Source organism: Mustela nigripes, chromosome 9, assembly GCF_022355385.1.
Source record: "Mustela nigripes isolate SB6536 chromosome 9, MUSNIG.SB6536, whole genome shotgun sequence".
Lineage (NCBI taxonomy): Eukaryota > Metazoa > Chordata > Mammalia > Carnivora > Mustelidae > Mustela > Mustela nigripes.
In genome coordinates this window covers 87,135,044-87,162,388 of record NC_081565.1, presented here as the reverse complement: position 1 = coordinate 87,162,388, position 27,345 = coordinate 87,135,044, and the positions used below count along the sequence as shown (strand labels likewise).

The 27,345-nt window shown below is 41.1% G+C and overlaps 1 protein-coding gene across 2 annotated transcripts in view; it reads left to right on the top strand.

The window, feature by feature from the left end:
* The window catches only part of IARS1 (isoleucyl-tRNA synthetase 1), a 72,122-nt gene that overhangs the window by 4,489 nt on the left and 40,288 nt on the right, over nt 1-27,345 (top strand). For both annotated transcript variants that reach the window (XM_059412021.1, XM_059412020.1), the window contains exons 2-10: nt 3,331-3,456; nt 4,176-4,332; nt 4,592-4,711; nt 7,240-7,322; nt 13,348-13,465; nt 17,130-17,277; nt 20,428-20,515; nt 20,761-20,821; nt 24,978-25,073. In XM_059412021.1, the coding sequence (XP_059268004.1) occupies nt 3,338-3,456; nt 4,176-4,332; nt 4,592-4,711; nt 7,240-7,322; nt 13,348-13,465; nt 17,130-17,277; nt 20,428-20,515; nt 20,761-20,821; nt 24,978-25,073 (990 nt within the window). In that variant the 5' untranslated portion in view covers nt 3,331-3,337. The remainder of the gene's footprint in view (nt 1-3,330; nt 3,457-4,175; nt 4,333-4,591; nt 4,712-7,239; nt 7,323-13,347; nt 13,466-17,129; nt 17,278-20,427; nt 20,516-20,760; nt 20,822-24,977; nt 25,074-27,345) is intronic.

Below are 27,345 nucleotides of genomic sequence, written 5' to 3'. Positions count from 1 at the left end.
ACAGACACACCCTTACCATCTGTGAAAGGCCAGGCATTGTAACAAGATCCAAAGATCCAAAATGCCATTCAATTTCTGCTTAACACCATTTAATGACACCTAGACAGAAAGGGATGCTTCGATGTTCTTGTCGTATTTTTTTCCATATATAAAATCCAAAGACAGCCTCACATCTCAAAAATAAATGAAAGAAAAGGAGAGACACTGATGGTGAAAAAAACAACAACAAAAACAAAACTTAAAAAAAAAAAATTTTTAATGTGTATAAATTTTTTAAAATTTGTTTTTTGGATGGCATGGGTCAATTACTATGCTTGAGGTTTTGGTACCCAGGCTCCCCGCCAAGTAGAGAGTCCGATGCGGGGCTCGATCCCAGGACCCCGAGATCATGACCTGAGCAGCGGCCCAACCACTGAGCCACCCAGGCACCCCAAGATTTTATTTATTTATTTGACAGAGAGAGACACCAAAAGAGCGGAAACACAAGCAGGGGGAGTAGAAGAGAGAGAAGCAGGCTTCAGGCTAAGCAGGGAGCCCTGTGTGGGGCTGGATCCCAGAACCCTGGGATCACGACCTGAGCTGAAGGCAGACACTTAACAACTGAGCCACCCAGGTGTCTCAATAAAAATCTTTTTTAAAATAAAGTTAAAAAAATAAAATAAAAGATTTTATTTATTTGAGAGAGAGAGAGCGCGTGCACAAACAGGGGATCTGCAGAGGGAGAAGGAGAAGCAGACTCCCTGCTGAGCAACGAGCCTGACATGGGGCTCAATCCCAGGACTCTGGGATCATGGCCCGAGCTAAAGGCAAATGCTTAACTGACTGAGCCACCCAGGTGCCCCAAGTTCTTGAGTTCTTAAGATTCTCTATCTTCTCTGTTGTTTTCTCATTATTAACAGTCTTGTCCCCTTTTAATCTGATGTTGGTTTGGAAACCTGGTCACCAACCTTATTGAAATTATTAAGTAAGAATATATAGGCTTTGAGGAGGAATGGGTTGGAGGATGCTCCCTAGGTAGTTAAGCCCCAGACTGATCAGGTGTTTCTGCAGGGATTTTTAGCAGAACTCTTAAAACGCCACTTTAAGACTTCTCTTATTAGGGACTAAATCCAGGATGTATACAGTTTGTCCAACCCAAAAATCACGAATAAGCAATAAAAGGAATAAAACAGAAAATTGGAATGAGCTAGAAATTATTTGAATGTCAGTCATATCTTTTTAGCTTTTTTTTCTTTTTTTGGGGGGGGGGTTACCTGTTTTCCTCAAAGAAATGAGGTTATCTCAACAAAAGTGCTATCTGTCCTGTGAGTGTAGGTAAAAACTCTTACCTACTTTGAGATTTATTTTTTTCAGGTTAATGCATTTTTAGTATCTTTACATAAATTTCCAAAATTTTCTTGTTTCTTCTTAGAAATATGTTGTCTACAATTACTAAATGTTATATTAGAGTTAAGAAATAAGTGAAGAATATTATTTAGAAACAAATTTTACAATAATCAAAAAGTACTGGGCTACTTGGGTGGCAGTTAAGTATGCCTTCGGCTCAGGTTGTGATCTGGGTCCTGGGATCAAGTCCTGCATCAGACTCCTCGATCAGCAGGGTGTCTGCTTCTGTCTCTCTCTCGCTCTCTCTCTTGCTCTCTCTCAAATAAAATCTTTTTTAAAAAGTACTATGTATTCCTACATCACACAACATGCAGAAATAACTTAAAATAGATCAGCAACCTAAATATAATAGCTCAACCTTCACAATTTTGTTTTAGGTAGTGGTTTCTTAAATATGACACCAAAAGCTCAAGAACAAAACAAAAAGTAGATAAACTGACTTTACTAAAAATTAAGTGGTGCTTTAGCAATAAGGTGAAAAAGATAAAGACAACCCACAGGGGGCGCTAGGTGGCTCAGTTAGTGAAGAGTCGGCCTTCAGCTTGGGTCATGATCTCAGGGTTTGGGGATAAGCCCTTCGTTGGACTCGCTCAGCAGGGAGTCTGCTTCTCCCTCTGCCCCTCTCCCTGCTTGCACTCTTTTTCTCTGTCTCTCTCTCAAATAAATAAAATCTTTAAAAAAAAACACAACCCACAGAATGGGAGAAAATTTTTGCAAATTCTGTAGTCCCAATAAGGGACTTCTGTCTGGAATATATGAAGAACTCTTATAACTCAACAGTTAAAAGACAACCTAGTTTAAACATTGTATAAAAGATGAATGGTAATTTCTCCAAATAATATATAAATATTGCCAATAAGCACATGAATATGTGATCAACATCACTAATCACTAGAAAATGCAAATTAAAATCATGATAAGATACCACTTCATACCCACAGGATTTCCTATAATTCAGAAATGGACAATCAGGAGTGAGAATGTAGAAAAACAAATACTCACTGTGGGAAAATATAAAATGAGGCGGCAGCTTTAGAAAACATTTTCGGGTAGTTTCTCAAAAGTTAAACACAGTTTCCATGTGATCCAGCAGTTGTACTCCTGGATGTAGACCCAAAAGAACTGAAAACATATGTCCACGCAAAATCTTATACATGGGGGTACCTGGGTGGCTCAATGGGTTAAGCCTCTGCCTTCAGCTCAGGTCACGATCTCAGGGTCCTGGGATCGAGCCCCACTTCGGGCTCTTTGCTCAGCAGGGAGCCTGCTTCTCCCCCCACCACCGCTGCCTGCCTCTCTGTCTACTTGTGATCTCTCTCCCTGCGTCAAATAAAATAAAATAAAATAAAAAGTTATACATGAATATTCATAGGAGGACTGTTCCTAATAGCCAAAAAGTAGAAACATTCCTAATGTCCATGAACTAATGAATGGATAAAATATGGCATAGCTATACAATGAAATATTCAGCCATAAAAAATAATGAAGTATAAAGACATGTTATAACGTAGAAGAACTTTGAAAACATAATTTAGCAAGACAGACACATAATTCCATCTGTATGAACTGTTCTGAATAAGAAAACTCAGTATTGCAGAAAGCAGATTAATTGTTGCCCGGGGGCTGAGGAAGAAGGCAGTGGAGAATGACTGCTACTGTAGGCAGGTTTTTGGAGCAGGCAGGGCAGAGTGGTAATGAAGATGTTGTGGAATTAGAGCATGCTCCTGGTTGCCCAACCTCGTGAATATACTAAAAACCACTGAATTGTACATAAGTATGGACTTTATGGTATTTGAACTATAATTCAAAAAAACTGTGATTTTTTTCAAGTATAGTGTAGTGTCATGGATAGTAATACATACACTCATTTTAAAGTATGCCACTCTGTTATTCCTAGACTTTGCTGTTAAGAATAGTAAATTTGCTTTTCTTTTTCTCTTGCAGCAACAAAATGGTTCAGCAAGTTCCAGAAAACATCAATTTTCCTGCTGAAGAAGAGAAAATCTTACAGTTCTGGTCTGAATTTAACTGTTTTCAGGAATGCTTAAAGCAATCAAAACATAAGCCGAAGTATGTGAATTTCTTTGATAATGGTAGAGTCTTTGAGAATAGTCATTTCTAAAAAAAAAAAAGAATAGTCATTTCTTAGACCGAGTTCCATGAAGGCAGAAGCTTCACTGATTTTTGTGCTTCCAGCATCTCCTAGCTCTCTACATAGTGGGTACTTTGTGCAATGGGTACATATTGAATGGATGAGTTTTTAAATATTGAGGTAGATTCTGTTTCTTTAAGTCTGAATAGAGTTTATGTATCACCTTCTTCCATTCTACTTTTCTCATACTTACCACCCTCATTTAAACACTAGACTAGTCCTAGCTTCCTGTTGGAGTACTTCCTGCTTCTAGTCTCCATTCACTTAAAGACCAGTCCTTTCTTTACTGTTTTTATCATGTGTCTCCTGTGTTCAGAAACATCATGAGATGTTTGTTCCTGTTTTACTGATGAGGTAACTCAGGATTGGTATGAATAACTTGCCTTATGTCATGGAACTAATAAACTGAGTGTGGATAGTCTGATGGTCATTCCAGCTCCGCCATAACAAGGTTTTTTGAAGACAGGACCTCCAGTAAATATTTAACCATTTATGTCTGTGAATTTTCTGATTTGCTGCTTTTCTACATTCTATCTGCTTTTTATCACTCTACTATGATAGGAGCTATCTATAGAAAAATGTTATCCTAAGTTTTTGCTATTTTAAAGTCCCTTAACCTTATTATTGTCTCTGTTAGATTTACGTTCTATGATGGGCCTCCTTTTGCAACTGGACTACCTCACTATGGACATATACTTGCAGGGACAATTAAAGATATAGTTACCAGATATGCTCACCAGAATGGGTTTCATGTTGAGAGAAGATTTGGATGGGATTGTCATGGCTTACCTGTGGTATGTTTGAGTCACCAGTCAAAAATTTCTGATTTTTTTTAATGAGCGTTGGATTTTATCGTGAATTTTTTCTATAATGTACTTTGTTAATATGAATTTTTCCTATAATGTACTTTGTTTCTACAATATTATTTATAGTTCATTTTCTCTCTAGATTTTTGAGATCCAGTTTTTAAAAATCTGTGTTATTTGCTAGAGTTGCTGAATTGCATTTATTTCAGAGGGCAGGGATATTAACAATCTTACTGCAAATTTTCAGGAATATGAAATTGATAAGACACTGGGAATCAGAGGACCAGAGGATGTAGCCAAAATGGGGATTGTAGAATATAACAATCAGTGCCGAGCAATTGTGATGAGATATTCTACTGAGTGGAAGGTATGTTGGGTTATTTTCAGTGGAATGAATGAAAACTTTAGTTTTTAAATGGAGTTGAAAAGGTTTATATCCCTTTTGTGCTTCTTATGAGAAACATCCAAAAGTATGGCTATCTGTGTGAGATTTTGACATAGGAGGGTTGACCGCCCTCTTTAAAGAAGTATTTAGTTTCTACCTACAACACTATTAAGCTGTGAGCTTAAACTGTGCCCTGCCATATCTATGTACTTGACTGTCTTCAGTACTTAATCTCCTACCTACTCACTGTATTTGACAGGAATCAGGCTGTCCTAGCAAAGAGATTAACTTGAATGTTGCTGTTAAAAACAATTCAGCTTTGGCCTCAGTGTTCTATTGATTTGACTGTCATCCTGCCTACTGCTTCTGTCCGTAAGTCCTGTGAAAGGCTGGCAGAGCTCCTGTCTCGTTCTGATGTATGGAGGAGCAGAGGTCCCCATCTTCCCTGTTTCTCCAGCTAGTGTGTCTGTGTACCTTAAAAACATGTCTGACTTCTGTTTTTCCATCTCTCTCACCACTTTGACTTCTCAAACCTACTGGTGGAAAATTCAGAGTCTTCTGTTCTGCAGATAGTATCCGTCTTCCAGGCCTCACACACCATCCTCACGATCAAATCAAATGCCAAATCCTGTCAGGTCTTTTTCTTCAGTGTCTTTTGTCAAGTCATTGCATTCCTACAATCTCCCGGGCCCCCAACCCCCCCTCCCTGAGTCTCTGTAACCATCTCCTGATTGGCCTTGTGCTCCCATTCTTTGCACTCGTCCTGCCAGGTTATCTCTCCCACAAGACTCATCGTTGTCTTCCCTGCTCAGAATTCTGAGTGGCTTCTCTTTGCTGGTAAATAAAATCTGATTTCATCAACCTGAAAATCAAGCTCCTCAATTCTCTCCTAACTTTTTATTTTTCAATTTTTTATTTAAAAAAATTTTTTTTTCCTAACTTGATGCAGTCAGACTTTCTTGCCTGGCTGCCAGAAGGAAAAAAATCTAACAAATGTAATATGCATGTGGCTTTTTTTTTTTTTCCTTAAAAATTTTTTTTTAATTTTATAACTTTTCATTTTGAAATAATTCAGACTTAGCAAAAAATTTCAAAAATAGTTACGAAAAATTCCCCTATACTCTCCTTTCCCAAATTCTGACACCTTTAATAATCATAATTATCAAAAGCAAGAAATTAACAGATATAGGGGCGCCTAGGTGGCTCAGTGGGTTAAAGCCTCTGCCTTCGGCTCGGGTCGTGATCCCGGGATCCGGGGATCGAGCCCCGCATCGGGCTCTGCTCGGCGGGGATCCTGCTTCCTTTCCTCTCTCTCTACCTCTCTGCCTCCCTGTGGTTTCTGTCTGTCAAAATAAATAAAATCTTAAAAAAAAAAAAAAAAAGAAATTAACAGATACAGTATAATAGACTTTCAAATTATACCAGTTGTTCCACTAATTATTTCTTTTTTTTTTTTTTTAAGATTTTATTTATTTATTTGACAGAGAGAGATCACAAGTAGGCAGAGAGGCAGGCAGAGAGAAAGGGAGAAAGTAGGCTCCCTGCTGAATAGAAAGCCCGATGCGGGGCTCGATCCCAGCACCCTGGGATCATGACCTGAGCCGAAGGCAGAGGCTTAACCCACTGAGCTACCCAGGCGCCCCATCCACTAATTATTTCTGATCTAGGATCCAGTCTAGGAACACACATTGCATATAGTTGTCATACTTCCTTATTCTACTTCAACCCGGAGGATTCCCTCAAACTTTCTTCGTCTTTTATGACCTTATCACTTTTTCTTTTTAAGTTTACTTATTTAATTTCTACACCCAACATGGGGCTCAAGCTTACAACCCCAAAATCAAGAGTCAGATGCTCTTCCAACTGAGCCAGCCAGGCACCTGACCTTGTCACTTTTAAGGAGTACAGGCTGGTTATTTTGTAGAAAGTGCCCCAAAGTCTGGCGTTTTCTCATGATTAAGTTTTCGTTATGTACGCATTTTTTTACAAGAATACTCAGAAGTGACATCATGCCCTTCTCATTCTGTCATTATCAGGAGGCCTGTGATGCTAATATATCTCATTCTTGACATTAATTCTGTTCACTAAGGTAGTATATGTCAGGTTTTCCCATTGTTAATTTGCAGTTTTTCCTTTGTAATTAAGTATGCTGTGGGAGAGTCTTTGCAAATACCCGATTTCTTATACTTTTGTTTATGAATTTTTGCATCCATTGATGATTCTTGCCAGCAACAGTTACACCTGTGGTGTATGCCAAATGCTAGTTTGGGTAAACTTTTATAAAGGAATCCTAATATTTTTAACTGACATCATCTGCATATAGGATAAATGCCAAGAAAATTGGTTCTTAACCTTACGTAGTGTGTTGTTTACTGCATAGGTTTACCTGAAACATTAGTTGTTTTGTTTTCCCAAAATCATTGTATATGTGATGACGATAGAAATGAGACACATCGATGTGCAATAACAAATATCATTATTTAATAACTCTAACATTCATATTTTTAAAGTCCACTGTTACGAGACTTGGCCGATGGATTGACTTTGACAATGACTACAAAACTCTGTATCCACAATTCATGGAATCTGTCTGGTAGGTTTACTTGAAATTTAAATATAATGAATATTCTGTTTATTGCTTAGTGGAGAGATCCTCTAGCGTGAATCGGTTTTTCAGATTCACAATTACGTATCAGAAGTCTTTGGGATGGATTTGTTTTTTGTTTTTAAAGCTTTATTTATTTTGAGCACTTTTCAGTTCATAGCAAAATTGAGAGTAAGGTACAGAGATTTCCCCTGTACCCTGCCCCCACGCATGCATGGCCTCCTCCAATACCCCTCAGAGTGACACATTTGTTACCATTGATGACATACACTGACACATCATAATCACCCGAAGTCTATAGTTTACATTAAGGGTCACTCTTGGTGTTGTATGTTATATAGGTTTAGACAAATAACATGTAGAGTATTTTTATTGAAGTATTTTTATTGTCCTGAAAATCTTTTGTGTACTAGCTGTTTATCTCTATCAACCTCTAGATTTGTTTTATAATTCAATAAATTTTGGATTCTGCTAGGGTAATAGGATATGCATGTACTCTGTAGTATATAATGGCTCCAGCAGGTTTAGCAGCAACCTGTAATCAAATACATCAGTATTTTTGCATCAGAACACACAATTGTTCATGCTAAGTAGACAAAACAAAGAATATAAATGGCCTGATGTCAGTTGAAGGGTACTGAGGGGGGTTTTTTGGTGGTTTTTTTGTTGTTGTTTGTTTGTTTTTGGCCAAATTGGTACCAAATTTAGGGAAATGAAGTTTCAGAAGTGTTTTTGTTTTGTTTATTAAGCCTAAGAGATTGTGTACTTGTATTTTATACTGAGACAAGTTGTATAGTGCAGTCGCTTGCATAGCAAGTTACTTCTTTTTACTAGCATTGCTTCTTTTTACTATTACAAAACAAGTGTTACAATGCCAAAGTCTTAATAGGTGAACCTCTATATGAGAATCATTACATCTCATTACTGGGCAAACAAATACCGTTATTATGACTGCCAAGTGCCCTAAGCACAGACCTTGGGCCTGGAGGAAGGCCTCTTTTATTAAATTACGCATAGTGACAGGTGAGTTGCAAAGTTCTTTGGTATGATGCACTTCCTTTGTGCGCTTTGTAGGCACTTGTGGCTCTTACTGCCTTCCTGTCCACCTGCTTGCATTGCTGTTGGTCGAGATCTGTGGTACATGCTTGGCACAAGTCCTTGGCCCCTGAGGAGCTAGATGCCTTGGGGGGCAGTTCTCAGACCCTCTGACTTGACAGGCCCTGTGATCACATCTCCAGACCCATCTCCAGACTGCAAGGTTGGAAGCTGATAAGAGTCTCAAGAAGGGGCTTTCCATTCACTGAACAGCTAGACGTCTTAAGATCAGAGAAGCTCTAAAAACCACAATTTGGGTTACACACCTCCCGAGCACTTAAATGTGGCTAGTATGGTCAAGAAAATGAATTTCTCATTTTAATTTAAATTTAAATTAGCACATGTCGGGGTGCCTGACTGGCTCAGTTAGTGGAGCATGTGACTCTTGATCTCAGGGTTAGAAGTTCATCCCCCATGTTGGGTACAGAGATTACTTAAAAATAATGTTTTGTTTTGTTTTGTTTTTAGAAAGAGCACATGTGGCTAGTGTCTACCATGTTGGACAATATAGCTCTACACAATACTTCTTACTTTATGTAAAACCATACTTGAATCAGAGAAAACAGTTTTCAGAGCTTCTCAGTGTTAGGGCTCCTGGGTGGCTTGGTCGGTTAAGCATCTGCCTTAGGCCCAGGTCAGGGAGATCTAGTCCCTGCTCAGCAGGGAGCCTGCTTCTCCCTCCTCTCCCTGCCTGTGCTCTGTCTTGCTGTCTCTGCCTCTCTCTTCCAAATAAGTAAAATAAATAACTCATTTTTTAGAAAGCTTCTAAGTATTAGAATATTACTGGGGAACATGTTGGCAGATATATAAGGCATATAGGTTTAGAGGGAATATAAAAAGATAGTAGGAGATACCTTTAATAATGATGACATTAATAATGGCAGATAATTTAGATGGGATTGGTGCTTTTGACTACATAAAGTACTTCCCTATCAGTTTTCCCACGTGATTCATAGAGTCCTGGGTATTGTGTTTGGACCCTGTTTCAAGGTGAAGACAGGTGACTGACTTGCATGAGATCACAATTTATTTTATGACTCCTAGGTTTCAAACTGGGTCTTAGGATAATAATCCTTCTCTAGTCTTCTGTGAATATCCTTGAATCAAAGCATATAATTTAAGACTGAGTTTAAACTGGGGCAATTTGAGGGGTACCTGGGTGGTTCAGTTGGTTAAGATCTGACTTCATCTTAGGTCATGATATCAGGGTCCTGGGACTGAGCCCCACATCAGGCTCTCTGCTCAGCGGGGAATCTGCTTCCCCCCTGCCTCTCCCACTGCTTGTTTTCTCCCCCTTCCTCAAGTAGATAAATAAAACCTTGAAAAAAAAGAAAAAAAAAAACTTGAGAAATTTGTGCTAAGGTGACGGCATAGGAAGATCCTAAAGTCACATACAAATGGAGGGGGTGCCTGGGTGGCTCAGTCAGTTAAGCCGCTGCCTTCGGCTCAGGTCATGATCCCAGGATCCTGGGATGAAGCCCCGTGTAAGGCTCCCTGCTCAGTGGAGAGTCTGCTCACATAGATCTACAATTTCTATGGAAACTAGCTGAACAACTCCTCCACCACAAAAGGCCCACATCAAGATGGGCCCACATCAAGATGGGCACTGGGAGGCAGAGATAGATTGATTGATTTACTTGTCATAGAACTTCAGCCTGAGGGGCTGCCTTTAGGTTTACTACTATATCTATAGGCTACAAAGGGGTCCTTGGGAATGTGCCCTAGGGGACACCATATTTGTGCTGTCTCTCCTCTCATTGCTGCTCACTGATACCTCCCAGAAAGAAGTTTATATATATACCCAGTTTTTGCAGCTATTAGCCAGGGGACCAAATTGCCTGATCTGGAAGTCCATAAGCTTTATAGTGCGGTCCCACAGGGCTGTACACATTTGTGTACTTTATTTTTTTAGGATTTTATTTTTTTATTTGAGAGAACACAGAGGGAGAGTGAGAGGGAGAAGCAGACTATCCACTGAGCAGGGAGCCTTACACGGGGCTTGAGCCCAGGATCCTGTCATGACCTGAGCCGAAGGCAGACCTTTCACCGACTGAGCTACCCCGGCGCCCCCTCTATTTGTGTACTTTGTAAAAGCTGCTGCTTGAGTGTCTGGGTTCACATTCAGCCTGAAACTAGGTTCTGACAGAGAGACCTCACCCTGGTACACTCACAGGTCTTGGAACACTTTCACCAACAGCGAACTATCGAGAGTAAGTCATGTCTACAGCCATACCACCCTGAATGCGCCTGATCTCGTCTGATCTCGGAAGCTAAGCAGGGTCAGGCCTGGTTAGTACTTGGATGGGAGAATAAGTCAGGCTGCTTAGGCAGTCACAAAATTTGAGAGATAACCGAGAGCTCTAGGGCAAGGCTGAACAATAAAGTTCATCTCCCACATGAGACTGCTCCTTCAAGACTGGGAGAGGTAGCGGTTTTACGTGGTACAAAGAAACAAACCCGGAGCATCAAGCAAAAGGAGGAGACAGAGGAATAAGTTCTAAACAAAACAATAAGAAAAAACCTCAATGAAATGGAGGCACGTGGGGCTCCACAGTAAAGAGGACCTCGAAATACTAAAAATAGAAATACCATATGATGCAGTAATTCTGCTTCTGGGTATTTATCCAAAAAAACCCCCAAAACACTACTTCAAAAAAGATGTATGTACCCTTATGTTCATCACAATATTATTTACAGTAGCCAAGGTGTGATACCAACCTGAGAGTGCACTGGCTGGCTGACAGATTTTAAAAAAAAGAAAGCAGGGGTGCGTGTCTGGGTGACTCAGTCAGTTGAGCGTCAGACTGTTTGCTTTTGACTCCGGTGACAATGTCAGGGTCAGTGGGATGGAGCCCCGCATCAGGCTCTGTGCTCAGGGTGGGGTCTGCTTGAGAGTCTCTCTCCTACCTCCTCGCTCCCTTGCTTACCCGTTCCCCTCTCTTTCTTCAAAATAAAATCTTAAAAAAAAAAAAAAGATGTGGGGTGGGGGCCCTGGTGGCTCAGTGAGCTAAGCATCCAACTTCTGATTTCGGCTCAGTTCACAATCTCAGGTTGTGAGATGGAGCCCCACATCAAGCTCTATACTGGGTGTGCAGCCTGTTGAAGATTCTGCCCCTCTCTCCCTTCCCCCCCCCACTTCCTCTCTCTCCTCCTCTTAAGAGAAAAAGGATGCAGGGGGAGGGAGGGAGCGTAAAATAGAGTATCACTCAGTCATAAGAAAGAGTAATTCTTGCCATTGACAACATGGTGGACCTTGAGGTATTACGCTAAGTGACCTAAGTCAGAAAGAAATACCTTTTGATTTCACTTAGATGTGGAATCTAAAATAACAAAACTTGGGGCACCTGGGTGGCTCAGTCAGTTGAGTGTTTGCCTTCTACTCAGGTCGTGATCCCAGGATCCTAGAATCAAGCCCTGTGTTGGGCTCCCTGCTCACTGGGAAGCCTGCTTCTCCCTCTCCCTCAGCCTGCTGTTCCCCTACTCTCTCTCTCTCTCAAGTAAATAAATAAAATCTTCAAAAAGATAAAATAACAAGACTTACAGACACAGAGAACAGAATGGTATTTGCCAGGGGAAAGAAGAATTTGGAGGTGGGCAGTGGGTAAAGGGAGGTCAAGAGGTACAAACTTACAGTTGTAAGTAAATCACGGAGACGTAGCACACAGCATGGTGACTATAGTCAATAACATTGTGCATATTTTAAGTTGCCCAGATGATAAATCTTAAAAGTTCTCATAAGAAAAATATTGTTGTAACCTTTGTGGTGGAGGGTGAGTAGACTTACTATGGTGATGATTGTGCAGTGTGTATAAATACCAAATCCTCATGTTGCACATCTGAATCTAATACAGTGCTACATGTCAGTTATGCCTCAGTAAAAATATAATAAACTTGGGCAATTTTACGTAGAACTTCACTTTTTAATCTTTGTTTAAAGCCAAGCAATACTATGAAAAAATGTGCACAGTTTTCCATAAAAATGTATTTTTAACAAGTGGGAAAGAGTTTATTTATTGTACCAAGCACATAGGAATTGGACTATAAAAATTATACATAAAGACAGAATTAAGGGTTCCCACCAATACATCCTGACATCCAGCCGGGACAGGTCTGGAGACCTCAGGATGTCTGTTACCATTGACATGTCAGCATCTTGATACATTTAGCTTAAAGCAACATGGTTGAATGTTTAATAAAAGTTTTTGACTGGGGCGCCTGGGTGGCTCAGTGGGGTAGGCCTCTGCCTTCGGTTCAGGTCATGATCTCAGAGTCCTGGGATCGAGTCCCGCATCGGGCTCTCTGCTTGGCAGGGAGCCTGCTTCCTCCTCTCTCCCTCTCGCCTGCCTCTCTGCCTGCTTGGTCTCTCTCTGTCAAATAAATAAATAAAATCTTTAAAAAAAAAAAGTTTTTGACTAACTGTAGGAGAGATATCCTAATGCCAACTATTTATTCTTTCTAAATTGCCTTTGTAAAATTGCCCACAATATAGTAAAATTTAAGCAATATACCAGAAAACTATTAAGAAAAGCGAAAACTGAAATCCCAACAATATTGTTAACATATTGGTTAACACATTGGTAAAAATTTGCTTTTTCAGCATCTCTAAAAAATCTAAGTATATGGATATGTACAATTTTTCCAGTTAGTACGTCAGTGGACAGTATGGTATGGATTGCTTTTCTTACACAACATCAAGTCATGAACATCTTTCCATGGACAGATACTACCACTTTTAATGTCTATACAATGTCTCCTACGAATCTGTTTTAATTTGCCAGCCAGTCCACAGTTGAGAGACATGATTTTTCCATTTGATTGGCTGATAGAAACTCTACTGTAGACAAACATAAATATCTGAGTTTGGGGAGACAGAATTTTGGTTGTGTCATTGTTGTAAAACTGTGTCTTTACTTGCCAGGTGGGTCTTCAAGCAGCTCTATGATAAAGGCCTTGTGTATAGAGGTGTGAAAGTCATGCCTTTCTCCACCGCATGCAACACTCCACTGTCCAACTTCGAATCTCACCAGAACTACAAGGTGCGTGTGATGTCATCGGGCTTTAACTTGTACCATGGAAGTTAAAGGATTGTGATCACAGTAGCCAGTCCCGGTGTGGAATGTTAGCCGGGGGAGTCCGTCAGATTGACCGTTTCTTACGGAGTGCTGCTAATGTTGCCAGTCACTGAACTGAGGCTCTATAAAGGGCAAAAGAGGGATTTTTTATCCCCTTGAGATTTGTGAAGGGTGTATCTTTACCTGACAGTGTCTGCTCGTTTTGACCTTATCTTTGTGCCTCTCTCGGGTTATCTAGTCCAGCTCTGCCCTGTTTCCCTCCAGTCACTGCTTTTGGAAGAGGTCTTGGTTTGAATGAGGATGCCTCATCTGGGACCCTGTCGTGTTAGTTATTTGTTACAAGTAGTTGGAAGCAAATCTGATTTGTCCTTGGTCGGCAATATTATGATCTTTTTGTCTGATGGGTGGAGTTAACTGCTGTGGCTGCTGTGAAAGGAGAGTTGAGACGGGTCTCATGTTCACCGAAGTACACTCACTGCTTTACCTTATCTAGAAGGCGATAAAGGTGGTGAGTTTGAAACGTGGAACTTCTCTTCTCGTGTGTGTACTCAGGAGGTGTTTTCATTTCTGAGACCTCATCTAGCCTCATTGTTTTAAAGGACCTAGTTTGTTTGAGAATTGTATTAATACATTAAATATCTTTAAAACACAAGAAATCTTTATTTTTTCCACATTACCATAGAACAGTTATTATACCTAAGACAGTCCTCAGTCATCAGTAGTGTGAATTATCTATTATAATGGTCTAATGCCTAGATATTATCAGTGTTCACATTTTCTTTTTTAAGATTTTATTTATTTTTTTGACAGAGAAAGACACAGCAAGAGAGGGAACACAAGCAGGGGAGTGGGAGAGAGAAAAGCAGGCTTCCTGCTAAGCAGGAATCTTGATTCGGGGCTGAATGCCAGGACCCTGGGATCATGACCTGAGCCGAAGGCAGGCGCTTAACAGCTGAGCCACCCAGGTGCCCCATTGTTCACATTTCTGTATGTCTCTCAAATACCAGGCCTTTTTCCCTCTGTTGTTTGTTGTTTTTTTTAATCAAGATCTAAGAAAGACTCATGTGTGGCTGCAGTTGTCTTTCAGGTCTGTTTTCATCTGTGGTCTCCATTTTGCTGTCTTCCCCTTTTTTTCCCTTGAAAATCATTGTTTAGGAGACAGGTTTTATCTTACAGAGTTTCCTGTAATGAATTTTGCTGGTTATGTCTCCACGGTCCTCTGAATTGGAATGTCTCATATTTGTCGATGTCCTTCCTTCGGCATGTGTGTCATGAACAGAGGTCACTGTTTAAAATGGCTTTCATTTGTAAATGGCTTTTCTCAGCATGATGTTTGTGACAGTCATCTGTGTTCTGTGGAGTTAGGGATCTTTTGTTCTAGTTCCTGTGCAAGTGAATAGTCCACAATTTATGTATTTACAGCACATTTCTCTCCACTTCCTTACAGCCTGATAGGTGACAGCTGTGTCGAATCCAGTGTTTTTTTCCATGCGTGATTTTATACTTTTACTCTCTGCCTAAGTATTCACAAACAGTATGTCACCCTCTTAGGCTTGTCTTTAACCCCATACATTGTACTTACTCCGTACCTTGCCGTTCATAGGAAGCATTAAGTTTTAAAGATTCTTCACCTTGACACATGTAGTTTTGAGTTAATTTTTATCTGCTGTACAGTGTTCGATATGACAGATTGACGCGTATTCATTCTTTTGATAGACATTTTCAGGTGTTTTGAATGGTAGCAAACAGTGTTGCTGAGAACATTTTTGAACGTAAATCCTGTGTACTTATGCTGCAGTTTTCTTTGGCTTCTAGATTTCTACATGTTAGATCCCCAGACTAGCTGTGAGCTCCTAGAGCTTTTAGAGGGTATCGTCTTCTGTAAGTACACAAGTGAATTCTCTTGGGATGAGCAGGCTGTGCAGAAGTAAACTGAGTTTCTGTTCTAAAACGTAAACCAATTGTGGTATATAAAAGTATTTATCTTTTTTACGGCATCTGAATTTTTAGACATTGTATTATACATGCATGAATTGTGCCCTACATTCTTTATTGTGCCTGGCCTCTCTTGCTCAAGGTTATGTTTGTGAAAAGTCATCCAGTTGTATGTAGTTGTAGATCATCGTTCTAATTACTGGCTGGCACTTACTTTACCCACTGTACCATTGATGAGTATCTAGGTGATTCCCAGTTCAGGGCTCTGATCAGTAGTGCTACTATGAACTTTGTAGAAGTGGGGAGCATGCATACACACATCTTCTATGGGTTACATACCCAGAAGTGGAATTACTGAGTCATAGGGTGTACTTAACACTTAGCTCTAGTACCAGGGTCGGCAAACTGTGAAGTGCCAGATAGTATTTTAGGCCTTGTGGGCTGGATGTTCTCTGTTGCAAGTACTCAACTCTGTCAAAATCATTCTTTGTTCCTGTGGTATAAGAACACGGGTGAGGCCAGAGTTGGCCCATGCATCATGGTTTGCTGCCTCCTACTCTGGATGTCCTAGTCTGTACTCCCTCCAGCCAGTGAGTACTCTGCTTTCTTGCCAGCGCTTAGCATTTTCTGTCTTTTCTCTAGCCAATCTACAGTTATGTTGGTTGCAACTAAGGTTTGTTTTTATTTCTAACTTTTGACATAATTTTAGACTTAACTGAAAAGTTCATAATTGATGGCCACCCTCTTTGACCACATCCGCATTGTCCGTCTCCCTCTAGGAAATGGCGGTAGAACAGGGCCCTTTGAGAGTAGGTTGTAGACATGATGTCCCTTTTCCTCTAAAAAGTTTAAGTACATATTTCTTAAAATCCATACTCTTAAGTAATTGAAGTTAGGGAATCAACATTGTGAAGTGTTACCATCTAATCTGTAGGTTGATTCTGTTAGTGGTCCCACTGATGTCATTTTCAGCAAAAGAGAATTGTAGGGTATGTCTTTTGTTTGGGTGTTCCATGCCCAGGCTTCTTGGAGCAGCGCCTTTGTGTCTGGGATTCCTGATGCTGGCATTCGAGGCACACAGGCCAGCACTCCTTCAGGTGTGCCTGACGGTTCCTGTGTGGATGAGGTGAAGTTTCCAGAGCTCCTCCTCAGGGCACTTTATTCAGAACTCAGTGAGTTGGCCTGGGTCAGGGGATGAGTTTTTCTACTTTGGAGCTATTTATTAAATATTTTTAAATCCTTGATATTTTCATGTTGCCATAGAGTTGGAACCAACTTTTTATTTAATGAACTGAATTAATATTGGCATATTGCAGTTTTAAGTACATGGTGTTTAAAAATGATTCATTCTTTTATTTTGGAATAAAGAATCATTCTACCTTTCGGAAGCATTATTTTGTTGAGCTGACTTTTCATGGATTTACTATAAAAGTAGGTCATTATAATAGTGAAACCTCTAATGCATATTCATCTTGATACATTTAAAATGTTTTACTTATGACTACCAAATTGTTAAAACATTTTTCAAGAATATAGAGAAATAAAATTGGAATTTCTTGCTTTGTATTTTCTTTTTATAAATATGGCAGCTGGTTTTTATTTTGGAAATCTGTTTTTTAGGATCAGTTCCCTTTTCTTCTGCACCTATTATTATGGATTTTATAAAAAGGTGTTTTATCTCATTTTATCTCAGGATGTTCAAGACCCTTCAGTGTTTGTAACTTTCCCTTTGGAGGAAGATGAAAATGTGTCTTTGGTGGCTTGGACAACCACTCCCTGGACTCTACCTAGTAACCTTGCCCTGTGTGTTAATCCAGACATGCAGTACGTGAAGATTAAAGGTAAGTATTGGCCTGGTTATTTTCAACTGATACAGAGAAGATCACTTTACCTTATTTTGGGATAGAATGAAAGTTTACATTTCTTTTGGTGTAAAACTAAAAGTTTGTTGTCATTTTTTTGTTTTCTTAAGATTTTATTTATTTGAAAGAGAGAGAGAGAACCTGAGCAGTGGGGAGGGGCAGAGTGAGAGGGAGAAGCAAGCTCCGCGCTAAGCAGGGAGCCTGACTCGGGGCTTGATCCCAAGACTCTGGGACCATGACCCATCACCTGACTGAGCCACCCAAGCACCCCTAAAAAATAGAAGTTTTTGAAAAAATGTTAGGCTTAAATAGAGAATAATCTCTACAAGAGGTGGGTTTTTTTCATTTTTGGTTGAAAAGTAATGCACATAAAAATTTTAGAAGTAGAGAGATATAAAAAAAGGACACCTTACAATTTTCAGATTGTAATACACTTTACACGTGATGCCCCAGTTACAGGTGAAGAGCTGGGGATTCAGAGAGGTGGCCTCTCATTGTTGCCAGGGACCCACCAACCAGTGAACTCATTCAGACACTAGCATCAGATTGCTCAGGTTAAGGGCCCAGTACTGCATGCGGTCCCCCCACCGCGCTACAGCCTCACTGCAGGTGGCAGTTGCAAGTCCTGTGCTTCTGACAGACCTGTGACCCCCACGAGTTGAATTCATTTGCTAGAGCAGCTCATAGCTCAGAGACACTGAACCAGTTCACTGTGAAAGGACGTAAAGGTACACGTGAGCGGTGGAGTGCGGTGCAGGGGTGAGGCCGGGTGGTCCGGAGCACAGGACCTCTGTCCCCCAGGGAGCTGGTGTGGGCGGCCCTCAGCATGTGGATGCATTCACTAACCTGGAAGCACTTCACACCCCATCCTTGGGGGTAAGGGAGGCTTAACTACTTAGGCAGGATTTATTAAATCATTGGCTTTTGATGATTGAAAGCCATCCTTAGGTGACCTGTGGGCTTTCCAGAAGTCCCCTCATTAGCATAACAAAGGACCCCTTTATGGCTGTTACCAGTTAGGAAATGACAAAGGTTTTAGGAGCTCTGCCAGGAATGGGGACCAAGACTGAAATATGTATCTATTCTAAGTCCTTGTGTCACAGAGTCAGTACCAAAACTTCAGAGTTCTGTGCCTTTCAGATAGTCGCTGGTAGAGAGTTAGCCAAAGTCCTCATGAAGCTCTTTCCGTAGAGATTTATGTGAAAAAAGAAGATTCTTACCTTCAGGTTTGGGTAGTTTATGGAAGGAAGGGAAGCCCCGGAAAGAAAGCCATAGTCAGAAAAGAAATGACCGTACAAGATAGGTGACTTGATTCACAGCAGCTTGTGAAGCAAGCAAAGGACTCGAAGGAAGGAATGGGGGAAGGGCAGTGTGCAGAAAACAGGGGTTTTTATTACTACTTAGAAGTGCCTTGGGAGGGATTCCTGGCTGGCTCAGTTGGTTGGGTGACTGCATTCAGCTTGGGTCATGATCCTGGAATGCCAGGATCAAGTCCTGCATCGGGCTCCTTGCTCAGCCCCCGCTGCCTCTTCTCTGACCCTCCCCTCTCTCCTGCTCTTTCTAGCTCTCAAATTAAAAAAAAAAGTGCCTCAGGAGCAGATAGGGTCAGCAGCTGGTTTCCTATGTTCCCAGCCATGGGCACATAGCCTCTCCAGGCAGGGACAGGCCCATGGCGAGAGTTCCCTGTGTCTCCCTGGGATGTGGCCGTTCATTCTCTAGTGAGCCTGATAATCTGAGGGGCCATCAGGTGGAAGGACTTCAGTTCTGTCCCTCCACTGCCTGCATGCGACTCAGGTACCTGGTGAGCCATTTGTCCTGAGTTTTATCCAGAAAACGTGGACTCTGGTGACAGTGAAGGTCTGATGCAGCCAGAGCTGGTAGGTGGCAGTGTTGTTTCTAGTAGCTTTTCAGTGAATTGCAAAGGCCTTCTCAATGATCTGTTGATTCTCATGTTTCTTACAGTGAACTGAATCTACATCATAGACTCTAGCAAATCCTTGGGTATATCAGGGGTGGCTGGCTGGCTCATTTGGAAGAGCATGCAGCTGTTGATCTCAGGCACATGAGTTCAAGCCCCATGTTGGGTGTAGACATTACTTAAATAAAAACCTTTTTTTAAAAGATCTATTTATTTATTTATTTATTTATTTGACAGACAGAGATCACAAGTAGGCAGAGAGGCAGGCAGAGAGAGAGAGGAAGCAGGCTCCCTGCTGAACAGAGAACCTAATGTGGGGCTCGATCCCAGGACCCTGAGATCATGACCTGAGCCGAAGGCAGAGGCTTTAACCCACTTAGCCACCCAGGCACCCCTAAATAAAATCTTTTAAAAAATGCTTTGGTATGTCATACTTTACAGGTGGGAGTTTAGTCTTTTTTATGAGGCGATTTGTCATTTGTTATTAAATTGTAAATGTTTATACATTTATTCTAGCTTTTCTATTCCTAGAATAGTATCCTCCGGAAACACTCTAATAAGGGTACAAAGATAAATACAATGGTATTCATTACCCCCATGTTCACAGTAGTAACAATCTGAAAACAATTTCAATGTCTAGTATTATTTGATAGGTTAAAAATGACTTGCACTTCTTTAGAATGGGGTACAGTACAGCTATTTAGAATGAGAAAGGACAGTCTGTGTTGATATATGGAAAGATGTTCACAATATAGTATGTAAAGACAGACTGAAAATGGTATTGACTGATATCCCATAATTACTTTTTTTAAAGTAGCCATTTACATAAAACTTACGTTAGTATAAACATAAAAAAATACCTGGAGGGCGACACTCAAATGATAGTGTCAAGATGAGCAGGGACTTTTACTCAGGGAGTTTTTTGATTTGTTAATGTTACAGTTTTTAAGCATTCCCATATATTACCTCTGGTTGGAGAAAATAAAGATTACTTTATGTAAAATGGAGAGAAGTTCAGTTAAGTGCATGTGCTGTTTTTGTCTTCTTTGGGTCTGGAAAACAGTGTGCGTTGGTGCCCTGGTGCATTTTTCTGTGACTGCTGCGCATATGTGGCGATACGGGACCCCGCAAGGGAGGATGTGCTGGTGTGTTTCTAGACTCTGCCGAAGTCTGAATGTCACTGAAGTCCACTTTTCCCCTTGCTCTCCTAGATGTTGTCAGAGGAAAATTACTCATTTTAATGGAAGCCAGATTATCAGCCCTCTATAAGTTGGAGAGTGACTATGAGATCCTTGAAAGGTGAATATAAAATTACTGATTCATGCATGTGTGTGTTAACTTTGAAAGGTGAAACACTTTATTACCCCAAAGCTCAGTTTTTTAAGTTCAGCTAATACTACTGAGTACATTCACATCACACATTCCAGCATTAACGACTAAGAAACAAGTAGTAAACCAGGGGGGAGTTGTGACTTAATTGTCTGTAGTTTCATTTCTTTGAGGATTTTAGTCTAATTATGGGTTTGCCTTTCTCCTTTTTCTAGATTTCCTGGTACCTGTCTCAAAGGCAAGAAGTATAGGCCCCTGTTTGACTATTTTGTGCAGGTGAGCTTAGGGACCTCTACCACGCAGGTACTCTGTACCTAAGTACTGGGTCACCAGAATGCTGTGATGATGCCTGTAGTGGGAGTCGCTGTACTGCTGTCCCCTGGCTTGTATGGTGTGCCTGGCTTAGATGGTTGTCTGTGGCTTATTAGCTGTCTGTGTCTTGTGTGGGTTTCCTGTGGCTTGTGTGGATGTCCTGATCCAAAGTCTGTCTTAGTAGTAACAAAGTTAAATTGTGTTTGTTTTGCTTTCTTGGTTTAATAATTAAAATCTATGGGAATGTTTTTAATACTTTTCTCAAGTTAGAAAAGGAAGCACATAAGTTTGTATATTTTTGTTGTTTATAGTCGACATATCATCCAGGAAATTTATTGGGTTTTTTGTTTCTTTGTTAGTTCTGTTTTGTTCTGGGGTTTTTTTTTTTTGGTTTTTTGTTTCTTTGTTTGTTTTTTAAACAAATTTAAGATAGTGCTCAGAATAAAACCTGTGTAACACTAAACAGAGTTCATTTCAAGGAAACTGATGAGGCGGGTGTTCTAAAACCTGGCCACCAAGGCAAAGTTCATACATGTGGTAACTTAGTTTTCTTAAGAGTCACAGAGCTGTTTTGTGCAGTTTTCATTTTCTGGCAACAGAGATTCCATACTTGAAAGCCCACCATCATCACCAAAAGAATAGAGTCTGCAGGAATTTCCCATGGAGCCCTGTCTCTTCAGGGATAGAGTTTGGTTAGTGCAGGTGACCTCTGCCATTTGGGCTCTGTCCACAATATCGCTCACATCTGTCTCTTTATTTTTGTGCTCCTTGAGTGTTTTCCCATGTTTCTCATCGTCCAAGTACTGTGGCACCACCTGGCACAGTGACTCTTGACTTCCCCACACATAGCTGCTGTAGCCTACTGTTGCCCAGAAGCCTTACCAATAACACAGTCGGCTAACACATAGTTTGTATTTTATGTGTGTTATATACTATATTCTTTTCTTTTTTTAAGATTTTATTTATTTATTTGACAGAGAGAGAGATCACAAGTAGGCAGAGAGTCAGGCAGAGAGAGAGGGGGAAGCAGGCTCCCCGCCAAGCAGAGAGCCTGATGCGGTGCTCGATCCCAGACCCTGGGATCATGTCCCCACCCAAAGGCAGAGGCTTTAGCCCACTGAGCCACCCAGGCACCCCTGTTACATACTATATTCTTAAATTAAGATAGAGGAAAAAAAAATTATTAAGAAAATCGTAAGGAAGAGAAAATATGTAATAGTATTTTCAGTAGTGGGAAGCCTGGGTGGCTCAGTTGGTTAAGCAGCTGCCTTCGGCTCAGGTCATGATCCCGGCGTCCTGGGATCGAGTCCCACATCGGGCTCCTTGCTCCAAGGGGAGCCTGCTTCTCCCTCTGACTCTGCCTGCCACTCTGTCTGCCTGTGCTCACTCTCGCTCTCTCTCTCTGACTAAATAAATTAAAAAAAAAAAAATTTTTTTTTTAAAAAATAGTATTTTCAGTAGTATACATACATTTATTGAAAAAACCTTCTTGGTGTTTTAAACAGTTCTGAACACTTTGTTTTCCTAACCATTAAGTATATATGAAAAGGTTTTCTCTATAAAAAGACACAAAGTACAAAGTCCTAGCATATCTTATACTGTCCTGGAATAGAAAAAGTCAACTTTCCATATTATGAGATTAGCAGAACCATGATACATAAACTTGGAAAAGTTAACATGTGTGCATAAATACCAATTAATTTATAGTCTGAGTATAGATGTAGCACTTGCAAGAATAATTGCCAGGTTGAATATGGCATATACAAAAACTGCAGCATAGTGTAGAGAAGTAGGAATTTTTACAGAATCACACTCAGTGATCTGTAATGTAGTATGAACTACATTTTAATAGGCTAAAGAAGAAAAGCAGCACCTCAGCAAGTATTGAAAAGCCTTTAATAAAACTCAGCTTCCCTATGTTTAAGTCTCTTAGAAAACAAGGAATAAAGAAAACTTCCTCACTAAAAAAGAAAAAAAAAGTTTTAAAAACCACATATTAGTGGGTCAGGCAGGAGTGGATACCCACCAGGAAGGCAATGTCCTGCGTCCTGGTGGCTTTGGATCTGCTCTAGTGGTTCCCCAGCAGGCCTGGAGACATAGGGCAGCTGCCGCATGGCCATCAGCAGCTGTGGCCACACGTGGGCTGCGGTGCCTTTAAGGGAGGAGTCTGTGCCCAACCAAAGCAGGCTTCACCTGTCCTGATGCAGCCCCGGAGCCCGGTTCCCAGAGGGCTGTCCCTGCTCTTTGGGCCCGTTCTGTGGCCCAGCCTCCTGTCTGCCAGCCCTGGGTGCTGGACCCCACCACCCTGTCACTACAGGACCTGCAGCACTACCTGGCCTCAGGTCCCCAGAGGGCTGACAGCAGCCTCGGCAGGCTCCCTGGGTACTCAGGGCAGCAGGTGTCACTTCTGCACCAGTCACCTTTAATTCAGTCTCCTGGAGACTGGGGTGGACAGTTGAAAATAAACACCTTATGGCTTTTGCTGTCCACTCCTAGGGAGAAAAATGTTTAAGTAGACCCTCAATCTGTGTTGTTCAAGGATTAGCTGTAAAGACCTTCCTCCTCGCTGTGAGCCTGCAGCCGCTTGCCCCCACACTCCGCTCGAGTGTACTCCGCTTGGCCTGACTGCTTCCGAACCACATCCACTAATGTTGCTTTAAACATCTCCTTCACTGCTTTTCCTCCTTCCCTGCCTTTGTTTTCCTCCTGTCTAAAAAATCCCTCACCTTTCTTTAAAGTCAGATGTGTTCAAGTACAACCTATTCTTCAAAGCTGAATTCAGATACCATCTGAAAAAAACATTTTTTTGAAATGCCTCTGGTTTCTCCTGAAAAATCTCATTGCTCCGCTCTTCTCTTGTGTATCTTAACATATTTTACTTCGGATTTTTTTGTCTTAAAACTCTCACTAGGGGCGCCTGGGTGGCTCAGTCCGTTAAAGCATCTTCCTTCGGCTCAGGTCGTGATCCCAAGGTCCTGGGATTGAGCTCCTGTTGGACTCCCTGTTCAGCGGGGCGCCTGCTTCTCCCTCTCCCTCTACCCCTGCGCCAGCCCCCGCACCGTTCTTTCCCTCTCTCTCTCCCTTTCCCTTTCTTTCAAATAAGTAAAATCTTTGGGGAATAAAAGAAACATAGGAATACTATGTGCTGTTTTCATAAGATCATTGATTAAATGTGATTAAGTATGAAAATCATTTCTGGAAAATCATTTCTGAAAGTACATTTTGCAGAAGCAGAAAGACAGGAAAGCAAAGGGTCAGTTTAGCTGAACCGGTGTGTGCAAAGACGTAGAGATGAAGGTAGAAGTAGGTCTGCAGCATTTTATGTAGTAACCTGACTTTTCAACAATGTTTCTCTACAGTGTGTGGAGTGCCTTTAACTAGAACTTCTCACTCTGGGCACCCATTCCAGATTTTTTGTGGTTTGCCTTTGTATCAGGGGTGACAGGAAGGTGACTGGGAGCCGCACTCCAGAGGTGTGGTGGGTGAGGGGGCATAAGCTGAGGCAGCAAGAGAAGCTGCATGCGGGGAGTAAGGGCAGGGCTGGGGCTTTGGAAGAACTGATTAAGCCCAGTTTTATGACTAAGGAAGTTAGAACATTTTCAAGTCTTCAGGTAATTATTTCATTTCTAAGGGAGAGATTATTCATAGAAAAGAGCATATTTCTTCCCAATCTGAATTTGTCTGTCCTCTTTCTGAAAAAAATTGTGCATGTGAAGAGTTTTTTCAGGGGCGTTTGACTGGCTCAATGGTTAGAGTGTGTGACTCTTGGGGTCTGGAATTCGAGCCCCACATAAGGTACAGAGATTACTTTAAAATCTTTTTTTTTTTTTAAGATTTTATTTATTTATTTGACAGACAGAGATTACAAGTAGGCAGAGAGAGAGGAAAGCAGGCTCCCCGCTGAGCAGAGAGCCCTACGCGGGTCTTGATCCCAGGACCCCAGGATCATGACCTGAGCTGAAGGCAGGGGCTTTAACCCACTGAGCCACCCAAGTGCCCCGAGACTAGCTTTATTTAAAAAAAAAAAAATTTTTTTCGTGTTCTTATCATATGCTGTTACAAAATTGATGAACAACGTGGCAGTGTCTCATCCACTTTGCCTGCTGACCTTCTGTTCCAGTGCAAGGAGAATGGTGCTTTCACGGTACTTGCTGACAACTACGTGCGGGAGGAGGAGGGCACAGGAGTGGTGCACCAGGCTCCTTACTTCGGTGCTGTGAGTACTAGAAGTCTTGCAATCGTGTCTATGGGAAGGGAGCGTTGTGGCCACTGAGGGTGTGTGTGTGTGTGTGTGTGATGCACCTCGTTCTTGGGCATACTGGCCCTGCTCTTCAGGCTCACTGCCCCCAAAGATGGTTTATCAAACTTAAATCTGCAATTTCCTTTCATTCTGAGCTGATCTCTGAAAATGATGAGCTGAACCCTGGGTGTTGCTGGGCATTTTGTTTCCGTTCATTCATAACTTACTGTCTGTGCACTCTGCTCTTTTCGGTGTGCAGTTCTATGGGTTCTGAAAAGGGCATCGATTTACATAGGCCCTGTGATCATCAGAGTGTGGAGAGGTGCCACACCTCCAAGGGTGCTCTTGAGCAAGTGCCATGGTGAGAGCAGAACTTGACCTCCTCAAAGCTATATGGTGTGGCTAATTTTAAATTTTTCCCAGAGTAGTTTTTCTAAAAATGCAAACATTTCTAAAAATTTTCTAAAAATGCTGTTGATGTCATTTGTGTATGAACAAAACGCCCACTGGGTACAGAGGCTTGATCGTTCCGTCAGTGGGAGTGAAGTTAGGTAGTCTGTCTCCATTCTTTTTGCTTTCGTGCCTAACCTCTGCAGAGATTTTTATTATAGGACTCTTCAAATATACACAGATGTAAAGAGGTATTAAAATAAATCCTGATGTTCACGACACCCAGCTGCATTAATTATCAACATTTGGGACGTCTGTTTCTTCTATCTTCTACCTTGTCCTTTTCCCCCACACCTTCTCCGCTTTGGCTTGAGGATTTTGGAAACAAATCCTCAACATCCTTTTCTTCATCTGCAGATATTTCGCTACACAGCTGTGACTGATATGACTCTTTATTTTTAATATTGCCACCATCCCACTGTTGTCCCCAATAAAGTTAATGCTTCCTTAGTGTCACCTAATACCTGGTCAGTACTCAGTATGATGGAAGCAGTCTTCATAATACTGTTTACTGGGTTTCAAGAACCAGTCCAGTATTAGTTATTCATAATAATTTTAGGGTCAACTGGTATGATTCCTACACTGATAATAAATAATAAAAAGAAAACTTCTTGGTTTTGAATTGTGGTTTAGGTTTTCCCATTAAAATGTATTTGTCATAAACTAGGTATGTTTGGGTTTTTTGTTTGTTTTTTTAGGTGCCACATAAGAATGAAATCATATGTTCTATTTGTCTTTGTCTGATTTATTTCACTTAGCATAATACCCTCTGGTTCCATCTGTGTTGTCAGGAATGGTAAGATCTCATTCTTTTTTTTTTTTTTTTTTTTAAAGATTTTATTTATTTGCCAGAGATAGAGAGAGAGTACACACAAGCAGGCAGAGAGGCAGGCAGAGGCAGCGAGAGAAGCAGGCTCCCTGCCGAGCAAGGAGCCCGATGTGGGACTCGATCCCAGGATCCTGGGATCATGACCCGAGCCGAAGGCAGTGGCTTAACCAACTGAGCCACCCAGGCGTCCCAAGATCTCATTCTTTAATGGCTGAGTGAGACTCCGTGATAGGCATCATGTCTTCTCTGTCCTCTCGTCTCTTGGACACGTGAGTGGCTTCCATATCATGGCTCTTGTAAATAATGCTGCAGTAAACACAGGGATACATATATATTTTTGAATTAGTGTTTTCATTTTCTTCAGGTGACTAGCCAGGCCTGGATTTGCTGGACCCTATGATGCTTCTGTTTTTAATTTTTGAGGAATCTCCATGCTATTTTCTAAAGAGATTGCACCAATTTACATTCCCACTAACGGTGCTCAGTGGTCCCTTTTTCTCCACATCTTCGCCAGCACTTTTTGTTTCTTGTGTTTTTTATTCTAGCCTACCTGACAGGTGTGAGGTGATACCTCATTGTGATTTAGATCTGTGTTTCCCTGATGAGTGATGTTGGGTATATTTTCACATCTCAGTTAGCATCGCTATCTTCTTTGGAAAAATGTCTCTGCGGGTCCTCTGCCCATTTTTTAATAGGACTGTTTGCTTTTTGGTGTTGAGTTGTGTAAGTTCTTTATATATTTTGGATATTTACCCTTATCAGATAGGACATTTGTGATATCTCCCTCCATTCAGTAGGTCGCCTTCTATTTTGTTGATGGTTTCCTTTGCTGTTCAGAGGCTTTTTATTGTGGTGTAGTCCCTGTAGTTTATTTTTAGTGTTGAATCCCCTCCCTGGAGAGACATAGCCATATATATGTTGCTGTGGCTGCTGTTCAAGAGATTACGCTCTCTATTTTCTTTTAGGAGT